Raw genomic sequence first — 22,660 nt, forward strand, 5'->3', positions numbered from 1 at the left:
AAGAAAGAAAGAAAAAAAAAAAAAAAAAAAAAAAAAAAGAAGGGTTTTATTTTTAAATTGGGTATTTACAACTGGTTGTTCATCTTCCAGAACCTGGAAAAACTTTCCTAATCCAAATTTCGTAGAAATGGGGTACGTTTTTGTGAATTGGCATTTTCTGAGAAAATTTCAGTTGCAAGATGCACACCTAGGTCTACTTTTCAGCTCCTTGCTTAAAATGTATGTGGTGGGACAGGACTGACTTCTTTCCTCTTAGCTGCTCAGAATGAATTAAACCCTAAATCATTACCTTCTTCCTGTGGGGTGGAAGGGAATAATAGGATAATTGTACCTCTGACTTTGAAGCCTTTCCCTCTCTTCAGGAATCTTAAAAGTATTGCATATGTAGATATATTATGGGGAGTATCAAGGGAAAACCTTAAGGGTATAGCGAAGACAAAAGGGTCTAATACTTGAAAGGGCCCAGTATGAGATACCGTCAGGAAGGTTTATTTTCAGAGAAATGGTGCTCAGCATGTTGCAACAATCGGGATATTTCAGGTGTCATTTTGGGTGCCCAAAATGCAGAGGTTCTGATATGAATACCTCATAAAAAATACAAGAATCGCATGATGCTCTATCAATAAGAATAAGTAAGTCTAGTTTAACAGAGCATTTATGCAGTTCTTTACTAATTGTATAGCTTTTTAATATATAGTTCATTGTGACACCTCACCGGTCTGTGAGACTACTTCTGCAGATTTATAACAACATTTTGGAATTTTTTAAAAAAATGTATTTTTTCTAGTATTTTTGGGGAGATTAATGTTTGATTCAAAGGTTAGTGCATGCTTAAAAAGAAATCTGCCTGTCAAATGCAGCCACATCTACAGTAGTTTGTGAAAGAGATTTGCAAGTTATTACCTGAAATTTTCAGCTATTCATAAATACGGCACATTCAAATCTTTCATAGGGTTGTGGAATACCTGACTTAAAAGCAATTTATACAAAGGAATATTTACTACAGTACCAACGTTTCCCTAGTTATGCTGATACGTTTTAGCTGTCACAGTGTTTCTGCCAATAACAAATTACAAATTTCTGGATGTCAGCATTAATTGATAACGATGAGGTCCATATTATGAGTCTCTTATCTCTCTTGAAAAACGTTGCAGCTTTAAAGAAACATAGTGAAAATTTCTGCAAATTGAAACCTGGCATTTTATATACTCTGATAAAAGTAGAAAATCTATTTAAATGCAAACTAAATATGCACACGTATTTAATATGCACACATTTAAGCTACAGAAAATGAAAACGTGGGAAAAATAAGGCTCTGTATGCAATATGGTCTCGGCCAAGTTCTCAGGTTTTGTCCTGTCATGTGCATGAACACACAGACACACATATATGCACACAATCTTCTATCATTGGAAAGCTGTTACACTACAGAGTTAAAAGTGGTTTTAGATACCAGGCTATCCCATACCGGCTTTGGTGGATATGTATTTTATATGCATGTCTTTCTATGTTTTATTTTGGGAAAACAAAATCAGATCCAGTGGGGCAATGGAGCATCTTTTTTACTTTTGAAGCTCAGAATTAGTAACACAAGATGTTAACTTGTGCTTAAAATTAAGTATATGCTTAAAGCCTTTGTTACTACATTGCTTAATTAGGTAGAGGATGAGTAGATCTAACTGTACACAAAGTAAACAAGTTATTCTTTATCCTAATCTGTTTATATCTGGTTCTCAGATGTTGTTTATATTATCAGTAGGTAACCCTTTCAAAAGAACATGGTTTCAAATTTTCCAAGACGCACGCACATTTAATATTCCTTTGTACTTGCTCTTTCTCCTTCCTCTCCTTCTCAGATATAGTTAATACTGTTCCTAAGTGGAAGCAGCCAGAAATTGCAGGTCCCTTACAAAAAAACCTCCTTTCTTTCATAAAAGGTTATAATTAAAAAATATTGTTAAGTGTAGGAAACACTGGGGGAACAACAAACAAACAAAAACAAACCCCACCAAAAGGCAACCTCCCAGATCATGAATCTGCTGTAGTTTCTGTATTTGCAAGTTCCTTTTTCTTTGTTCTGTTGAGGTCTGTCATTTTTGTCTGAGATTTTTACAAGTGAGTATTTAATGGAATCACTGAAAACTTTTTATTATATTAACTGTAGCAACAGTGGCCTCAAACAAGCCACTTGTAAGGATGACACAGGAAAAAATACACAGTGATGTCTCCAAATTTTATAGCAGCCAATTAAAATCTTACCAAGCAATCACAAAATATTCTCAGAAGTATTTGCCCGTCATACAGATCTCTGAAGGTTTTTTGGGGTTTTTGGTTGGTTGGTTGGTTTTTAAAAAGTGTTGTCAAGCAAAAGATGAGCATAGCACCCTTAAGGCTGTATTTTTGCTCTGGTTCACTTTTTGGAGGGGGCTACAATCTTCAAAAGTGGGGCTAATTTTCATGGAAAGACAACTTTTTTCATTTTCCCTTTAATTAAAAAATAGTTGAAATTTATCAGAATTGCCAAGAAACTGTCATTTATAGGTAGAAGCTTGACACATGCAACATTTGCCTTGGAGTGGCACAAGGGCATAAGCATCTGCAAATTGTGTCAAACTAATGTAAGACATTCAGCAAGCTTAATTGTAGTGCCTATTATAGTCCATTTACTAATAGATAATTTTAAAGAGAGAGCTTAGTTTAGCTATTTGTAATCTGTTGTGTATGAAAATCAGATTCTTTTGTATCAAGAAAAACTATTTACCATTCCAGCAGCTTTTGCTTTTCTAGATTTCTTACATATTTAATTTCCTATAAATGTAATCATCATTCAGCTGGACAAACTTTACAACTAAAACTTAAGATAAAATATTAATTTTGGATCAGATTTTCTAACAGATTTTCTAATGAAGAAAAATGGAAACAAATTTCTTAAAATATATTTCTATTTTAATAAATGTTAAGGCAAAGATTACTGTCCAATACTGATCTATATTCAGATCACAGACCAAGTCAAGTGGGCATACCAGCCTTAGTGAAAAAGTCAGTTGCTTTCTGTGGCAACATGGCATAACTATCACATGAGGAAAAGGAACAAGCAGAGCTTAAGCGAAGTCCACATCTAAAATTATGTTTATAAAAGTTGCACCATTTGGGAACATCATTAAACTAGAGACAGAAATACCATACTAAAGCTTCGAAGTTCCCACTGGTTATAACCAAGATTTCACAATCCTGCTGGGAAATGCAAGATCAAAATCAACTTCTGTATATCTTCCCTGTAGGGAAACTAACTAGGTTTAAAGTCTAAATATAAAGCCAAGTCCTCAACTGGAGATATGGCATGGCAAGAAGGGTTAGACTCCTAACACAGAAATACGTTCTTTCAAAGGGTTGTGTAATATATTTAAACTTTGCCAAATCTGATACAAAAATGTCAGACTCCATAATTTTGCAACAATCCTATAATAAAGGAGATACGCTACGGAAAGCCCTGCATATGGTTCTGATCTCATGCTCTAAAATTCAGTGGAATAATAGGCATGTGAACCTTTTGTGAAATGAGAATCAGGCCTGAGGATTTCACAGAATACGTAGGTTTTCTATTTTCCTCTTGCTGCATGTGGTTTGACTTTTCAGCAGCACTTACTGGATTTACTGCGTATTTATTTAGAAAGAGAGTAGTGCAGATAATGTTATGCATCTGTTTCACTCATTAAAGCAGAAACCTAGCAATTATAATTTTTCTAAAATTTATTGGGTTTTTTAATTTTATCTGTGAATTTGCTCAACTTCTGCATCATACAATCCAGAACATACTAGCCACAACATTTACAGGTGACTCCAATATATGCAATATCTCCTCCTGTGGATACCTAGTCTGATTTTACTCACCTAAAACTGGGAGGATTCAAAAATAAACAACCCCAAATATACTGAAGATATGCCTTCTATTTCAAAGCTTTACATATGCGATAGTACTTGACCAAACTCATTTACCTTTGTATACTTATAGTCTTGATATAGAATAGTATCAGTTACACATAAGAGTTGGCATCTCTTTGCAAAATTGACCTCTTGTTTACAATTTTATACTAATCACCTCACTGATCTTTCAGTATTGAATTTATTTGCTTTTGCAGTGCCCTACTCTCTACTGTCTGAATATTAAATGTGTTTGTTTTCCCAGAGGGCTAGAGAACATTGGACAAAAGGGTTCAGCAGGAGAGAGTGAAATAAAAAGAGGTTGTGAGTCTTTAACCTTGAGCCTGAAATGAATGTGAACCAAACTCAAGATACTTGGCTTATATGAAGCCAGGTAAACATTCGAGTATAAGCCCACACACTACCAACCATAATACATCTGTTGATGCTTAACAGGCCTTGTGTATTTTGCCTAGATTGTTGTACTTAGGAGTGAGATTCTGAACTTCATCTTTTTCTTCTGATGGGAAAAATCAGTAGTATCTAAAATTCTATTTCTTTTATTTTTCTTGCCTGATGCAGTATAATAAATCTAACTTTCAAGGTGGCATGAAACTGAAGAGTTTTTTCTATTACAGCTACAGAGAAGAAAGAAGTGGAAACTTATAGCAATGTCAAAAATGTCCTGAAGTGTTGTCCCCACGGTCTTTTGTTTAAAAGCAGTTCATTTTTTTCTGTTGTCTCCATTACTGTGAGAAAAGGGAGCTGTATCACACTGTTTGTCTTCCCTTGGCATTGTCAGTATCATAAAGAAATACCATTACATGAACTCTACATAGTTCATAATAAACCAACACTTTCTAGGTTCTATCCATCATGGGTATGTCCCTGCTTTTACATGCTGTACAACCATAGCAACATTATATGAAGTTCATCCGCTTTATTTTATCTTCAAAAAAGTGATGTGGGCTTTGTTTCAGCAGAGCCCCTAAACATTTTTACACCAGATATTACTTCAAATCTTGAACTTAAGCATGTATTAAAAGAATTTGTTGCTGTTGGGCCATGTAACTCTGGGTAAATAATATTTTTTCAGTTTTTAGCTTACATATGGTAGTATTATTACATAGAAATTAAAATGCCACCTTTGTATCCAACAAACCCTCTAACTTTGTATCCACTAACATAATGAAAGAAGAAGGTTTTGTTCCTGTAAGCAAGAATTTGATACATTGGGGGACAGACTATGAATGAGATTTTGAATTATATTGTAACGCAGAAATGCTGTCACTGAATGAGGTGTGACACCAAGAAAATAAATGTTTTCTTCTAGATGCCAAGCTAAATATGCAAAATTTAAAGTTGGGGAGGGAGTTTCTCCGTAAGTGAAAAATTAATGGAAAACATATATACATCTCTGAAACTGTAGAGAAATTTTAAGAAAAGAAGGTAGTTTTCTACAGCTCCTTAGTGAAGAAAACTTACTAGAAAGCTAACTTTATGTATTCTCAGCTTTAGGGATTTGCCCAAGTTTGGCCCTTACATTACCATTGCATTCAGAAGATCAACTACTTTAGATATCAGCAGATCTGAACTAGTTCTAAGCTAATATTTCCAGTAAAAATCACTAAAACAAGTAGAAGCTATTCTAGTAACAGCTAAATGTTCCTGCAAGACTTGAACAGTCCATGCCAAAACTTTGGCACAGATTTTCACACAAAGCGATACGACTGCTGGCTGATTGTACATTCTGCAGTTATATCTTCAGATTGTTGTGTAAACACATCTAAGCAAAAGATGTTAGTGTAGTGTTTTTCTTTCAATGGATCATTTAGTTCAAGCAGTCACTGCGGATTACCAAATTCAGGTCATGGCAGGCAGGTTTTCGTAACCGAGGAATGCCAAATTTTGGTATTAAATGCAATATAGATGCTTTCCCTACTACGGAACTTGGAGCCTCATAAACTGAAATCAGTTCCTCCCTTGCTAACCCGTAGAGGCTTAAATACAGTTTGTGCGACTTGAAGAAAAGCTTTACTTTCATTGGGTTCTGCTGGATCTGTACAAGCATAATATCAAATTGCAAACCTTTTTATCTAAGTAAAAATTTACTTTACCTTTTTTAAAAAGAATCCAGCTGGCAAGCAGAACCTAAATCTATGCAATAGGAAGTGGCTATATTCAAGAGAATGAAATTATTTTGTGAGTTGATAAGATATAGCAAACAGCTGCAACTGAATGAGATGACTGTTGTTTTTATTTAGGTAGCAGGAATAATAGGTAGCTTTGCAGAAAATGTCACCATATCAGCCCATACTATAAAGTAAGCATGTTACAAAAAGCTTCCTAATTTAAATAGGACAATATAGTAACATGTTTTTAAGATTGCCTTGACAATACATACTATTTTTTTCATTGTTTAGACTAATTACTTTGCACTTTAAAATACAAGATGGAAAGGCATAGAGAATGAGGGAATTAGTATGTCACCTCTTCCCCATGAGTTCAAATCCTATCTTTAGTAATGGAAATGAATCTCTTATCCCAGTCTGTTTGTTCACTATACAGAACCATCACGTAGCACAGCAGAACTCAGAGATTCAGCTCTCATAAAACCCTGGTTTATAATTCCAGGTGCTCTGTCAAAGAGGTGTGAGGTACACTATATGACTGTAGCGTGTAAAATTTATTCTTCTTATCTTCCTCTTGTCTTGCACCTCTGCCAACCTCCTAAAATCTTCTAGTATCCCAAGATCTGGACAAGCCGTTCTGTACCACTCCAATCCTCTTATTTTGAGGATAAGCAGTCACATGAACTACTTTTTGTACTGTGCCCTGCTGTTACCAAATGTATGTATAATGAGAAGGGAGAGTATTTGGACTGACCGAAGGCCGTGTATCTGAAGATGGCATGACTTACTTCTGCTGTTAGGATTTTTGAAAGATGAAGAATATCCAAATTTAGAGAACGTTAACAAGGACAAAGGTCAAAGAGATGAAAATACAAGTCAGCCTTTTTCTCAAATGTGCTGAAATTCTGTACAACATGGACAACTCCAACCACAGGATCAGCTAGATCCCACAGCTGTATCACTGTGACCCTATGCCATTACTAAAATGCAGTCTGCCAATTAAAAGAGGAATTAAAGCTTTACAAATTAGCGGTGTATTAGGCCAACCAATAATGTGCAGCATATTTACATGTAAAAAGATACACATGCCAACCACCAAACCATTTCAAATGTGTGTGGAGAAGCTTTCACAATGCCTGCTTGCACCTTTTCTGCCTCTGCCTGTGTTTTGGTCTCGCCTCTAAGAAATGCTAAAAATTCGCTCATGGACTACGTGGAAGTGGAAGGATAGAACTCATACTTAGTCATAAAACATTTGCCAACAGATCACGTTTTGCCATTCTGTTTTTTCCTCTCTGCCCCCCCACCTCCTTCCAAAAAGTTATGTTTTCTTCAGCAGTAAACCAGCACAAACCTTTACTTCTTTTCCGAACTGATAGGTCACTGCGATATAGACAGCATCCCTCCCTTTGCCCACCCACAGAGGACTTCGTGTCCTCACTCTGCAATGCTCCTCACTCCGTTCCTCTCATTTCCTACTGGGAAAGCAATTTGCATTGTCCCTGACAGCCTAATGGGCTGAGTCTTGTAGTTTATTTTCACCTGTGTTCTTACTGTCAGGTGGTTAATGACATTAGATTGACCCTGGCACAAGTCAACTAACCTAGTTTAAAGACTGCATATATGGCATAAATTGTGTCGCTTTCAGCATTTAACTTCGCAGTTTTACATCTGAGACACAGAAAATGAAAAAGCTTGCTGTTTAACAATGTAATTCAATTCAACCCAACAATCAATACATTATTTTATTACATGTTTTATATATATTAAAAAGTTAAATGGCTAGAACAGTGGGTCTATACTCGAGTGTTTACCTCACATATGCATGAAGGAAAAATAAAAGTTGGTTCAACAATACTATGTTCACATTATCCAGGCTTCCAAGTGTAGTTGTTGTGTGCAAGTTATCTCTGTTCATGTGGTAACTGTGATTTTTATTTTTTTTTCCCTGCGGCAGCATGATTATGCTTAGTACTTTGTCTGCTTGGCTTTTTGTGCTCTTGGCTGCATTCATTTAGATTTTGCTTTAAAACATTGATATTACTTATAGTTTTTACACTTGGCTCCTGTGTGTCTCATACGTACCCATCCAACTGTGTCTGTTCTGTGCTTTTCTGTTTGTGAAGTGTGATATGTTATGTGTAATGGTTCTTTAACAATACAAAAGAGACTTTTTTTAATTAAAAAAGCCTTCCTACTTACTCACTGCAAAACTATCAACATGCATGGTTTTACATTTGCATTACAATTAACATGGCTTGTCTTTTACTAGGGATGTACCACACGAGTGGACGTTCGCTTTCTTTAACCAGTACTTCCCATCAGTTCTTTGATGGCTTTAAACTTAATTTATTTTAATATTGCAGTTGATACAGATATTCAAAATGCACATAACTGAGCCACTCGTTTATGTATATAACATCCAGAGACTATGGACTTCAGCTGCCTGCACTGCCCTAACCATATGCTACATTTTTCACAAAGTATTCTCTAACACGGTGTTGCCCTTTGAAGGTGCTACCTCTGACACCTCTTTCCTTTTCTCCCCCCAGATCCGCGTCGTGAAGGCATTCCGTAGCTCTCTCTATGAAGGTTTAGAAAAACCAGAATCTAGAACCTCTATTCACAACTTTATGACTCATCCTGAATTTAGGATAGAAGATTCCCAGCCCCACATCCCGCTCATTGATGACACAGACCTAGAAGAAGACCCTGCTCTCAAGAAAAACTCGAGTCCGCCATCTTCGCTGAACAAGAACAACAGTGCTATCGACAGTGGAATAAATCTTACAACTGATACAAGTAAATCAGCTACCTCTTCTAGTCCAGGAAGCCCAATACATAGCCTGGAGACATCACTTTAGCTGAAAAGGTCACTGCAAAAAAAATTGAAATAAAATAAAATAAAAAAACCCACAGCAACCGAAATATATAAATATATATATTAAAAACATTGCTGGCTGAAAAGCTGTTTGAACTCTTATTCACTCTGAGATAAGTGAATGAAATGTTGATCACAATGGTTTTGGGGAAAGAATGAATGGCTGATTTACATACCCCCCTTGTTCCCTTTCAGAAAAACAAAAAAAAAATCCTCCTGCATGAATGTACTGTACACTTCTGGCCCTTCCTTCTCTCTTTTTGTTTTTTTTTTTATTTCCTTTTTTTTTTTCCTCCTTAAGCAGGATCTGCAGAGGACTTCTTTCTGAGGCTATTTATCCAATTCACTGGTCTGTGAGTTTTTTGAAATGCTTGTGTGGCATGGACTCAATTGTATAGATTAATTTAAATAACTTTTTTGAAGTTGCAAAGCTTAACTTGCACAGTAGATTTGCACCAGTTGGACGAGGAACTTAAACATTTATGAGATTATATATAGAGATATATACATATAAGTATATACATAATTAATTATATATATGTATATATCTATCTATATATATAGTTATATATATATAAAGTTTCTTTGTTGGCATGTTGCCTTGTTTCTGCTCAAATTGCTCTGACTATTTTAACTTATTTATGTCCTAAAAAAGAATGTAATTTGTTTACAAACCTGTAGATAATATCCTTAACTATTTGTAGGGTTAAGAAAGCACTTCCTGCCGAAGTAGTATAAAAATGGCTCAGCTCAGCTCATTGAAAACATCTGTACTATCACACCCTGGATATTTTATTACAACCATGTTCTGATTTCTGCCTGAATTTTTTTTTTTTGTTGTTAAATAATGTAGATACTGCTAGTAAATAACAAAAGAAGCCAAAATATAACACATTGGATGTAGCATTGTGATCCTATATACAGGGAGGTAAAAAAGGCTTCCTTTGTTTCAAATAAAAATCAAAATGATCAGGTTCTCTCTTTTTTTTTTCCCCCTCTGATAATCTGCTTGAATTTGTGTTGGTGCAACTTATAATAATGGAGGCTATTTCATTCTTTAAACATATGGCAATGGCTTCCAAAAATAATTTTAGAGAGATATTATATGAAACTGAGTTGAGTTTATAAATATAATTTAAAATAAGTTATATTTGGTTTGTCTATATGGAGATAAAACTAATGTTAAAATATTGTGATATATTGTGTTAATCCTTTTCAGTTAGTAATTTAGGCATTTATTTCCTTATTACTGGCAAAGTATGGGCTGTTGGCATTTTGGATGAAAATCACTGTAGGTTGTTGCTTTGATTTTTTTTTAAAAGAAAAATATAATTTCTGCACTATTAGGTCTGAATGAAACTTTATTAATTGTATATTGAGATGATCTTTGTGTGATTTTTTTTTTTTTTAACCAAGCTTGTCTTCCTGTAGTCACAAGGTATACTGTAACACAGTAATACATTGTTTTACCTTGAGCTTTCTACGAAGAAAGCTATTTTGAAAACCTGCAGTATGGAGGGTGAAAAATATTTTTCAAGATGGTAACAGCCCTGATAACTTAAAATTTATGAGCTTATATAATTGTTATGTCAACCACTTGAATGCTAAGCACTTTGTGGATCACAGATTTTTCATAAATAATTTTGTATTTAATATAAAGTTTGCTTGGAGACTTTTCAGCATATGATCTTTTCCATAATTGTACAGTGCAAAAGACATTTTGAATTACATGATTGATTATGCCAGATGTGTTGAAAAACACTCTCAAACTAGCTTGATAAATTGATTTGTTAAGGTATTACTGGTTGTCTTAAAGTTGGCTCATAAAGTGGTGCATCTCTGCAGTCACAAGAACTAAACCAAGCCAGAACTCTCCAAAACAAGATTAGACTCATGGCCAAACTGCAGACTGAACTGACTAAAATGTTTTCAGGGTGCATCAAGACTATTCAGCCAGGTAAAGCTCTAATCAGCTTGAATTGCCAGCTTCCGGACTTTTGTGTAGAAGCTTGAATGTTTTTGGCTCAAACTCTTAGTTCGCTATCTGATCCAAACTTTTCGCTGAACAACAGAACAGGTCTTTGAAGGCATATACAACTCTCTTTTCAACAGATAATGTGACCCGTTTCTTAACAGTAAAAAGCTAGCATGAAAACATAATTATTTTAGCTAACTCCTAGCAACAAAGTGATTGAAACTCAGTCAGGATTGTTCGCTTTGTAAATATGGTGATTAACCTTTGTATAACATGTATTGGGTTTCTATGGCCTATTTGGGATATCATATTCAGAAGAAAAAAAAGTGTTATCTATTTACAGGGAAGCCTCTAGCTTTGGACTTGAACATCTACAGAAGCTATTAATACTGGAACAATTTATTTTCAGCATCTTAACACTGACTGTTTGCCTTTTTATTTTCAAACACTCTTCATATTTTTTCTTGGTTCCATTTTTTTTAAATTTTCCTGTAGGAGTACCCCTCCCTAAGGTACCATTTGCAGACTTGAAAACTGTTAAGAAAATGAACACTGCATTCTGTGTATATATAGTAAAACATATATAAACTGAGATGCATAGAAAACTTGGGCTTTTGTGAGCAGAGACTGTGCTTTATGTATATGATAAATGATAGACTTTGTTTTTTTTTTAAAGCAGAATAGCTATGACCTTTCAACTACAAGTCGTGCATCACAATTCCTTTCTTTTATTGCTTGACCTCTCTGTGATGGGAACAATGGATCAAAAACCAAAATGATCAGTTTGTTAAAATTCCCTGCAATATATAAATGCTCGCTCTCTACGTACTGTACTTAGCAGCATGAGATTTGTGGACAACAATACAGTGGTACATTGGCAATCCATCCCACTAGGGGTTATTAATATATGTTCATTCATCTGTTTTTATGAATTTTTTTATCTAGACAATAATTGTAAATAAAGAACTTACTCTGTCTGTTCATTTAATACTATGCAAAAGGTTATGCTTTCTATTGTTATTCTTATTCCTACAGTGTGATGCTGGAATTTTTTTGGTTTCAAAAAAAAAAAAAAAAAGACAAAAGTAAGTAAAATATGTGATGTAAATTATTTTATAGTTTGAAACAAAATTATAAAGTTTTACTCTTGCTGCTTTCTGTCTAATAGATCTCTCTTGGCAGGAGCACAAGTGGAAAATTTAAAGAAATAAATTCACAAAGCAGCATGAACAATAATGGTCTGAACGTAACAGCTTTCTTTATTTTCACCTGAGGTCATTAGATCTAGCTCTGGATTCCAGCTGGGATATTTTAATGTAAAGGTGTATGTAAATCTTCTGGATTGGCAGTAAGAAGCCTGCTCACCCGTCAGTGGTTACACTTTCATTACACCCAGGCGATGAGTCAGCCCAGAGTGATTTAAATTCCTGTCTGACTATGGGTCAGCGTAATGCCTAGAAAGATAACTTGGTCCATGCTGTGGTGGTGCACGGTGGTGGGAATGGCTGATGTGAATGCTGCAGCGAAGTCGGCTGAAATTACTAAGTACAGAATAAGTAAAATGGATGAAGCCCCTGTGAATTTGCATGTGAAACAATTCGTTTAATCTTGGTCCTAAGACCAACAGACATCAAAGTCTGTTTTCCTATCACTTTGGCCCACGTGACATATTCCTCCATTTATATATATTTTTTCATCTCTTTCCCCCCCGTCACGATCAGAAAAATGATCTTTGAAACTTTCTAGAACTGGGGAGTTCAGTCCAGGACTCGTTCCCTGCCAGGGAAAAATGAGGGAATTCCCATTCTGGTGCTCAGACCCTCAGCTCAGAAGTTCCTTCTTTTTATTTCAGCTTAGACTAATGCAGTTGTTCCATAAACTGCAATACAGCCGGTGATCATACAGTATTATTGCACTAGCAATAGCAAGGTTTAGAAGTTAGCCAAACAGACATACTGGGTTGAACTTCTCACAAAAGGTGTGAGGTGAGTAACTCTCATATAATCTCATTTTTAAAGGGAAAATGCTTCAAATGAGAGATTTTTCCTGTCTTCTCACCTAGATTCCAAGCTTTTACCCACAAATTCTGTATGACAAGAAATACTTGATAGCGGCCAAAACTACAATGAAACAGTACTATGCTGGGAGAAAAGTTACCAATAAATAAAAATGTATTCAACACAGTAAATTCAACAAAAACCCTACAGAAAACTGTTGTTAGTTAGACAGCAGATTTCTTGGATTAATTGAGCTTTACAACTACTTTGGAATTAAACTGTTTTCTGCTTTGATTTTGTGAGCTCAGTCTAGGTAGCAATCTGAAAATACTTTTCTTTTAATTCTCTGTCACTCATTTACCTCCCTCCTACACACATAACTTTATTTACAGCCTTAGTCCAAGTGCTTTTGGCAGGACTCTTCATCTCTGCAAAAAAGTATGTGTGCGTTGAGGTGTTAGTAAGAAAGAGGACTGGGATTGTTAAGTGCGTTTTAAGCGCTGTGTATACGTTAAGCTGTCAGCTTCAGAGATCTATTTTGAGAGTTGCACCTTTTCAAGAGTGTTTGTGAAATACTTTCTTAGCACTGCATGGATGTGAGTCGTACCTGTTAATTTAGAAGAATAAGGGATGAAATTCCCCACTACACTAACTTCCTATTCTTTGCATCAAGTTGAAGATTCAGAAAGACACGTCGTATTTGAAGTTACTAGTCCATCACAGCGAACTAAGACTGATATCCTGATTCAAAATAAGAATGCAGGTTTTATTCTTGCCATTCTTCTTTTATCCATACTAAATACACTGCTAGGAAGACAACGAGGGTAGTCATGCATGCCTAGATAGAAAAATCAGGTGCTGATCATGTATGCTGATGCTACACTAAATGCCACTATATGTATTTGTCATGAGATGCTGTACTGATACGAACTGGGGGAAATGGTTCATAAATAGTGGATGAAGGAGAGGCAAAAAGAGAAAAGCAGGGAGAAAGAGGAAGAAAATGCAGGTGCATATATAGTTCACTATATACTGAAATGAAATAAAACCCTAATTGCTTATTATTGGCTTGATCTAGGCATTGAGTTCTAATACAAAAGATACTCAAATAGTATTCTCTGTCTACCAGCCTTTTCCAACTAAAGTCCAAATTCATGAATAGGCTGAGGTTCCCAAAGTGAAGTCTAGATCTCTAGCTGGAAAACACTGATTTACAAAACTCTTGCTCAGCTGTTAGCCCAAACCCTGATGTCTGTTTGACCAGACGTTGACCAGAAGTAAATGTCATCTCCAGCACCCCCTTCCAACTTAATTTTTTCTATTATTCTATGATACAAAAATAAATGACACAAGTTGTGGTACTGGTTTACTTCAATGTAGTAGTGTGCTACTCACACAGGCTGTGAGAGGACCAGGGTTCAACACTTCAAACTTCCTGTTGGTATTACAGTATTATTATAGTTGCTTTTGAGGAACCACAAACAGGTAAGCAACAGACATTTCCTATTTACGTTTGTATTCCTGCAACAGTGTGAGACATTGACATAATCAAAGATAATAATAAAAAGTACATAATAAAATTTATTCATGGCCCAGATCAGGACTAGGGTCCACATGTAAATTGCCCTGGATTATAAAGTACAAATCCATATTTCTAATTTTATCAGTACATGAAATCTGTTTAGGTAATGCTCAGTTTTGTTCACCAACGTTGATATGAGGTACTGAATAAGACAGAGAAGTGTCTGATTTTGTTTTTCTTTTTGCAAACAGGTATTAACAGGCATATTATGATCTAACCTGATGGAAACTGAAGAGATGTTATTAAACAACTTATTAAACAAGGCAGACTGTTGAAAAACACAGAGGAAATATTTACAACAACATTTTCTCCCATATGTTCAAATAAACTTTGATTATCTGTGTATCTGGGACACCATGTTTGCCTGGTACCAACTGAAGTGTTAAATTCCAAATAAGGGAATGTGCTTTTCCACTTTCTCTGTCTGTGATGGATTTGTTCACTTTCCGAGCAAATTATAAAGCACCTCCCTCTATCCCTTGTGTGTGTGCATTTAAGAATCATTAGGAGTTGAGCTGGTATAAGCAGTGTTGGTGCCAGAGCCAATGAAATTACTTTAGATTTTACAAATAGTCTACGATATGAAAATTAGAAAAACAAGTTATCATCTAGTTTTCTTGAAAAAACTTTATAGAACGTTTATGTCATCTGTTTAAGATGACCCTGTATGTATTTGTAAAGCCTCCTACTGCTTTCATCAGTGGGTTATTTAAAATTATTTCAGATTCAAGTTTTGTGAGAGGCATTTTAAATTATTTTCTAAAAAGATTAAAGAAAATAAGATAAACAGTATTTGATGACAAATCGCATGAGTAAGTTGCCAATATTTTCTCATCAAAGCATGTCAACTAGGAAAGCTTTCTTATGCTTACTTTGCATAGGTATAATTAATTATAATTGTTAATTTGACCCATGTTTGGAGTTCTTTTGTAAAAGACAAAGATGACAGGAGTTATAGAACATGGCTACCTGTCATTGTGTACATAAATAGCACTTTATCTTTAGGAAGTAATTAGAATAGAATGCTTTCTGTCACAAATGAACATGCCAAATGCCTAATACTATTACATAACTACCTATGATAAACTTGCTATTCCACCAAAAAGCATCACGCACTCTCTTCTGTGCCAGCACTAGTGTTTATGTAGTTACACGGTCTGGAACAGACTGCTTATCTACTTTTTTTTTTTATTGTTGCTGGATAATTTCAGTTGCTTTCTACCCAGTTTCATGACTGGCCTCACCATATGATTTGGTGGGGGCTAGTGCTGGGGTGGAGAAACAGCAGCAACAACTGATCAGAGAATCAAGCCACAATTATTTCAGATTAAAATGACTGTTCTACCAAGCCTACAACAAAGGGAATGAACAGATGCCTCTAGAGCTCCCCATCCCCCAAAGACAGAGCATTCAGTGCTTTTGACTGCCTTTCTGTCTTACCACTAAGTTACCAAGCCTATCATAGAGAATTATGGTTTCAGAAGCAAAAATGCAGTCTCACTAGCATCTGCTCAGTGGCTGCTGTAAAGCAAGATGATTTTCTGCCAGACAGATGCTTGCATCTGACAAAATACCATCACGCTTCACATTAGCTGACATTCTTGCTGGAAGTATGAGCAAGGGTGCACAGACTGACCTCTTTACAGAGCTGTAGGATGTACAACATTGGCTGTATCTAGGGAAGCCATTTCGGATTACATATGTACCTTTATGGTGGAGTTTACCATCAAGAATTAAAATAACTTCTAGTTGGTTTTATTATCCTATTTTCTCTGCTTGTGAGGGATTTGGATATTTTCAGTATTTTTCTATTATATTTTCTGTGCCTATAAGCCTGAGGTGATAAAAATGGTCTTAGCGAAATATGCCTTTTTACTTATTTCCTTGTATTAATGTCAATAGCCTCCTATATCCCATGACTCCCTGATATAAATTGTATTTTCACTGTATGAGAAAACACAGAGAAAACCCACATTGGTTGAGTATGCTGTAGGGATGATTCAATTGCCTTTCTTTTCATTTTCATGTTTAAGGATAGAAGCACTACCTAATAATGACAAAGCATTTTGTCTCCTCAGTGTTCCTGCCCACCTGATGCTGCCAGTACATTTTGTTCTTGAAAATTTGCAGGCTGATCTATGGTATGCCACTGGCAGAGCATCCTTATGCTAGTAGTGAGCTAGTATAGCAGCGTGGAAATCTGCCATCCCTCCAAACACCAGACACTGAAAATAATAGCTGATACAACTCTTCTGATACAACTTGGAGTTACCTCACATCAGAGGAATACTTTGCTGCCTAGTTATAGTCAATAAAATGTTTGCTTAAGACTTATGTTCCTTATCAATGGAGAACCCCAGCAGTCTTGCCATACTTCAGTGTTCATTTGTATTCTTGAATCCTGAAATGGGACGAAACTGTAGTTACAATTTGAGATTCCTTTGTTCAGTAGTTCATGTAATGCACATACTACATTGTACAAACCATGTCTTTATAAAAAAATTCAAAAGAAACTTTCTCCAGGTTCCCCAGCAATCTGAGATTTGGTGGGGAACTCAGGTAGTTAAACCTCATACTGAATGATCTCTCCTTATAAATTAGTTCCGCTAAAAATCATTCAAAAAAATCTTATCAACGTAGAAAAATATTGAGCCTGCTTTTGGAAAATAGCAACTAGTCATGGAATTATCCTGGGCTCAGAAAACACCTACTTTTGATGTTAAGACTTCACAGGAATTCTCACGAAGGAGAGGAGAAGAAACCCTACGTTTACTGTGGTAGCAGCTTTAACAAAATACTGTTTGTTCCTGAGGCTGCAACTAAATGGTATCAGAACGGCAGAAAAGTCAGTATAGCTCTCTCCTATTGTTCTCATTACTATGACCCTATGAAACTGAGCTTTGAAAATGTCACGTGAAGAACACTTTGAGAAAATTTCTATTAAGATCATTTTAGTAAATAGTTACAAAATTCCTAAAATAATATGCAAGTTTGCTTAAAAAAAAAATCAAAACTCTGTATGCTTTATTTGAAAATTAGTTATCTTTAAAAGACAGGTCTCTTTCCCTTTTTTTATTTCTGAGAAGTCTTTTTTCATAATACCTTCAATAATACCTTCACAGAATTTATAATTTCAAAGACTACTTGCAAGCAGTCATAGCGAACTAAAAATGAAACTACTGCACTTGTCCTCCCTTACAGCACATACAGTTTTGCTATGGTTATTAAGCTTGCAAAATTGAAAAGCAAATTTTTCCTCTGTTTAAACAACGGTCTTCTCAAAAAGTCCTGTGTTATTTCAAAGCCACTAAAGCTCAAACACTGATCAAAATAATTTCAACACAGAAAAAAGGTTCTTTTTTTTTTAAAGAAAAATGTAGCTAACACATTTTAGAAACTTTTTCAAGACCTAAGTGGCTGAAGCTCAATTACAGGCTAAGCCAAAAGGTACAAGTGTTTGAAATCTTGTGATGAGAGGGACTGTTGGCATTTGCAAACCAACGAAATCAACAGGTGCAAAAAGGAAATCTTTTGAAGTCCTATTCTGCAGAAGTACTAGGTGTCCAGAAAGCACAACGTTAACAGTCGTATCTAACCAATTATTAAAATCAAATCTCTGAGCAATATTATTTCTACTACTATCATAGATTTACCTAATTTGCAGATATAATGAGCATCAAAACCACCAAAAGTTGAAGGTCAGCTTGAATAGATATAGTAGTTGCAGGTGTGTGAGCTACTTGAGATGAAGTATTGATGTAATAGCAAACAAGCACATTAACAGCGGAGAATACTTCATGGGGGAAGCAGGGGAGAAAAATTTTGCTGTGTGATGGTGTTAGGGGACAAACTGCAGCTTGAACAGCTACGCACTGGTTTACTGACAAGGTAAAGTTAATGAGTTGAGAATGTGGTAAAGGAGAGTGTACACCATTTTATTTCTTGGGAATGCTCAGTGGAGTAATTCACTTCTGTTCAAATATTACGTCCTTCAAGGTTATTTTGACCTGCAGTGTGTTACTAGGCAAGTTTGGAAGAGACTAATGTAGTGTTTCTGGTGAAGTTAGTAAGTGCTGTGTACTGTATCAACAGACACTCCCCCCACCCTACCCCCGCCTTGATTTATAGTCTATCATATTCTTGCTTTTTTTGTTTGTCTCTTATTCTTCTGCTTGTCATTAGAGACTTTCAGAAACTTCCTGGTAAGATTTGGGCCTTTATGGGTCAGAATAGTGCAGCAAAAGCTCCACTGAGGAAATACTGCTTTTATTCTCTCATCCCAAAATCATGATTACCTTTGACGGCAATGAGGGGCATTTACAACCTATTAGTCTGGATCCACAAAAAATATTTCACTTCTTTGGAGTATGATTTCATCTGTTGTCATTGCTTCTCACTTTTGTTCTAATCTGTTATGTTTTGAACTTGCACTTGGAGACCTCTAATTGAAGTAATGTCTATAAAGAAAAATCACAGTGTTCCACATTTTAATGCTTTGTTCTCTAGCTTTCAATATCTCACAGTTACTATTACTCTTCATTTCACATTTCAACTGATAGACCACAGATATCTTTTACCTATTTCAGTAGCCATCTTTTCTCTGCTGTGAGTTCACCCAAGGATAAGCTTTCTCATCAGTACTATCAGTGGCTATCGGTGTTTTTTGTATGTTGCTTGATAGACAGAAGGCCAATTAAGGGTGCAGGAGAACTATGGACTTGTACTTTAATTTTGTAGGGTTTTGCTTTTTAGGATATCTTCACTGATGTGGAAGTATCTCAGTGTGAGAAGCCACATTCTGTGATTAAAAACAATCCTTGATTATAAGCAAGGCATAAATTAATGTTGTGATGTATTGCTGTCTAAATAGGGAGGCAGAATTACGATAGGAATTACCTACACTGGAAATCAATTAGATTTTAAAGATCCTTCTGACACATCTTAAAATTCATTGAAAATCTAAACTCCATCAGACTCTCTCACTGCTCATTCTCGTGCTTAATCTTAATCTGCCTATATCAGTAAATGACGATGCAAGCAGTAGTGTGTTTAGTATTGATGTTAAATATTTTAAAATCTGTTCATGCAGAGAAAGGACACTAATGTATTGTTTTAGCTTTAAGGGAGATTTTTTGGGGTGGTTTTTTTCAGAACCTCCTCTTACGTAGTGGATCTCTGTTTCCCTTTGCAGTGATAATTTTTAATTTCAATCCATCAAGTCATATTCTATTTCTTGGAGTAACTTCTGTGTTAGGTTTTTCAACCTCTTCTTCAGATTAGAATACTGAAATTAAGAAAGCATGCAACTCATTTTTATGTGCTGCTTGTGGCATTAAAGGCTGAGGTAACACTATAGCAATGCAGTGAATTGTTGACACAAGATTACGATGTTTTGGTTTCAGATATAGGGAAATGGCAGGAACAGGTTTTTGAATAAAAAATAGCTAATTTCCAGTCAGAGTACACAGATATGCTTTTTGATATGGAAAGCTGAAAAAATAAATAGCAGTGTTACATTTCCAAAAGCTATGGTGATCTGTTCTTGTCCCTACAATCTCTGACAAACCCTCAGAGGTTTGTGATTCAAAAAACTGATACTGTACGTGTACAGTGTTGCACAATGGCTTGTAAACGTGTCAGATTTGTACAATATCCATTAGCCTTCATAACACATCTATCCAGAGAAACAGTTGCCACAGAGGGATGACAGAAGGGACACTGGACAGAATATGATTAGAACAGGATCTTTTAGAAACTTGTTCTCTCGAGATTTGGATTGCATTAGTTTCTAATGTTATAGAAAGGCTGTGCTTTGTATTTGAAAGTCACAGAAGAAAAACATTATGCTGCATTGGAAGAACAATGCCTGAGTGATATATTGTACAGTATAACACTGCTGGAATGCTCCAGGATCTAGGGACTATGGTAATGCATGTGATAATAACTGTAATGATTCCCCATACTCAGTTTTCATGATGCAGATGCAATCCTCTGATCTGGCACCAATGGGGGGAAAGGGCATTCTCCACGATGTTAATGGTCCATGCTGTAAGAAACACTCTCTTTCAAATTGAGTTGAAAATACAGCTGACACAACCCAGATTTGAAGAACGCATTATGAATAACAATAGAGGGCAAGAGGATAAAATCAGTAGGGCTCAAATTCTCCACAGGTCCTCCAGCCCACATTGGTGACACCATGCAGTAGTGTTGTGCAAAGTGCAAATATTTCTGTCTGTTCCTCTGTGGGTTTAATGAATACCCTACACACAACAGTTACTTCCACCACATCAGCACTTTTGTATGGAGAATGAGTAATTTACAAATTATCTAAACTTCATCTTCAAAATGAATTTTTATTTCTATGGAATATAAATTGTGTTCATTCACCCATTCTGGATGCCCTCAGCATAGATTAAAATACAGCTATAAAAGACATACGACATTAGAACTGAATCTCATTAATGTCATTTTGTGCAATCCACCACCACCATGAAAATAGCAGATTATCACTTGAAACACTCTCTCTTCAAGCTTCAATAATTCCCAGAAAACTGCTGAGCTTTGAAGCAGTACCTTATATGTTAAGTTATTCTGATCAAAAGGAAGAACTGTTTCTAAGAATTGCTTTAGTTGTCTGATAAGGTCTTCTTTTTTTTCTTTTCCTTTTACCTGTTTTTTGTTGTTGGGGTTTTTTTTGTTGTTTTTGTTGTTTTTTTTTTTTAAACTGCAGTGGGTGGTATTTAGTTTTTGGCAGCTTGATTATCAAAATAAAACAAAAATTAGACCATTAGATTATGCACCTATTCAGGAGGGTTTTTGGGGGTTGGTTGGTTTGTTTTTTAAAAACCCCAAACAAACCACGCTTAATAGCAATGCAGATGGTGATATAAATTTCTTTGATTTTTTTTCTTTTTTTGGATTCTTCTTTTCCATTTGGCTTAAATATGGTTGCAGAAAAGGTTGATAATAGTCTAATGACTGAGTAATGCATTTTTAAATCTTTAGGAATAATACTTAAAACTTTTCTACGCAAAAATTAATTAAATCATCCATCTTGAAGATAAGAAAGATGAACAAACAAACAAGTTCATCAAACCATTCTTATTTTTACACTGAGCTGAAAGACTAGTTTTTTTCATATCCAGCAATTCCTGTATGTGATTCACGATCTTTTGCAGGAGCACTCAATCTGCTGATAGCATAGATAAGCATAATACACATCACAAACTACTCCAGAAGAGGGAATTCTGTTACTTCCCCAGTGAATGCGTAGGACAAATGACAGAAGAACATTCAGAGGCATGACAAGGAGGATGGACTAAGAAGTTGTTTGGGAAGCTGCAAGTTGTTGAGGCAGAGGATCTTTGTCAAGGTGGAGAATTCTTTATTGGCTTGCAGAGTGTACAGGACTTGAGACTGTAAATTGGGTTCCTATAGCCAGAACTTTGTGCCCCAGGTACAAGAACGCAATGTTTCTGCGTATCCTATAAATGTAGCTATGAGCTCAGAGCAGGAATTCTTCTGATCTCTTTCAAAGTAGGGGAATAGCATGCCCTCCAGCAGGTCCAAATTAATTTCTAATAATTTAAACAGGCCAGCTCTCTTCTGATCATCTTTTCATCGTATTTTCTTATCATATTTTTAAACGCAGACCTTCAAATCTCCCCATTAGTTATGCAGATCGTCAAAGCTTCATTTAACAGCTAGACTTCTGATTACACACCTTTAAAAAAAGCAGTCAGGTTGCTCTGTGGAATAGTTTGCTGCAGCCATTGTGACAAGGAAACAGAGGGACAATACAGCTTCCTTGTAGTGGAAAACTCAAGACAATACTTATTTGTCTCATTAGCGATATGTGAAAAATTAGGAAAATTAATTGTTGGGCTTCTAGCATACAGCTTAAAGTTGAAGCTCTAAAAATGCAGTGGAACGTGCATCCAGAAAAGGGCCTGAATTAGCTACATTTAGTTCTAGGACTTGAAATGTCCTTGAGAAGCCTACTGTCAGTGTAGGTGGTGAGTACGTGGATTGGCTGTAGATGGTTGAGATGAAAATTTCTAGGAGAGGCTGCCAATCAGATAATAATGACTTGAAAGACAAATTGACAACTGATCAATTTACTTGGCCTGTCACTTACAAATTATGATCAGCAAAGAGCTTCAAGGTCAA

General features: G+C 35.7%; 1 protein-coding gene across 5 annotated transcripts in view; it reads left to right on the forward strand.

Annotated features, from left to right (window-relative positions):
• ATP2B2 (ATPase plasma membrane Ca2+ transporting 2) overlaps positions 1-8,962 on the forward strand; it is a 193,882-nt gene extending 184,920 nt beyond the window's left edge. For all 5 annotated transcript variants that reach the window (XM_009287043.2, XM_009287045.2, XM_009287047.2 and 2 more), the window contains one exon: positions 8,606-8,962. In XM_009287043.2, coding sequence (XP_009285318.1) covers positions 8,606-8,917 — 312 coding nt within the window. In that variant the 3' untranslated portion in view covers positions 8,918-8,962. The remainder of the gene's footprint in view (positions 1-8,605) is intronic.
• Positions 8,963-22,660: the final 13,698 nt, after the last annotated feature.

This window comes from Aptenodytes forsteri, unplaced genomic scaffold (genome assembly GCF_000699145.1).
Source record: "Aptenodytes forsteri isolate BGI_AS27 unplaced genomic scaffold, ASM69914v1 Scaffold105, whole genome shotgun sequence".
Lineage (NCBI taxonomy): Eukaryota > Metazoa > Chordata > Aves > Sphenisciformes > Spheniscidae > Aptenodytes > Aptenodytes forsteri.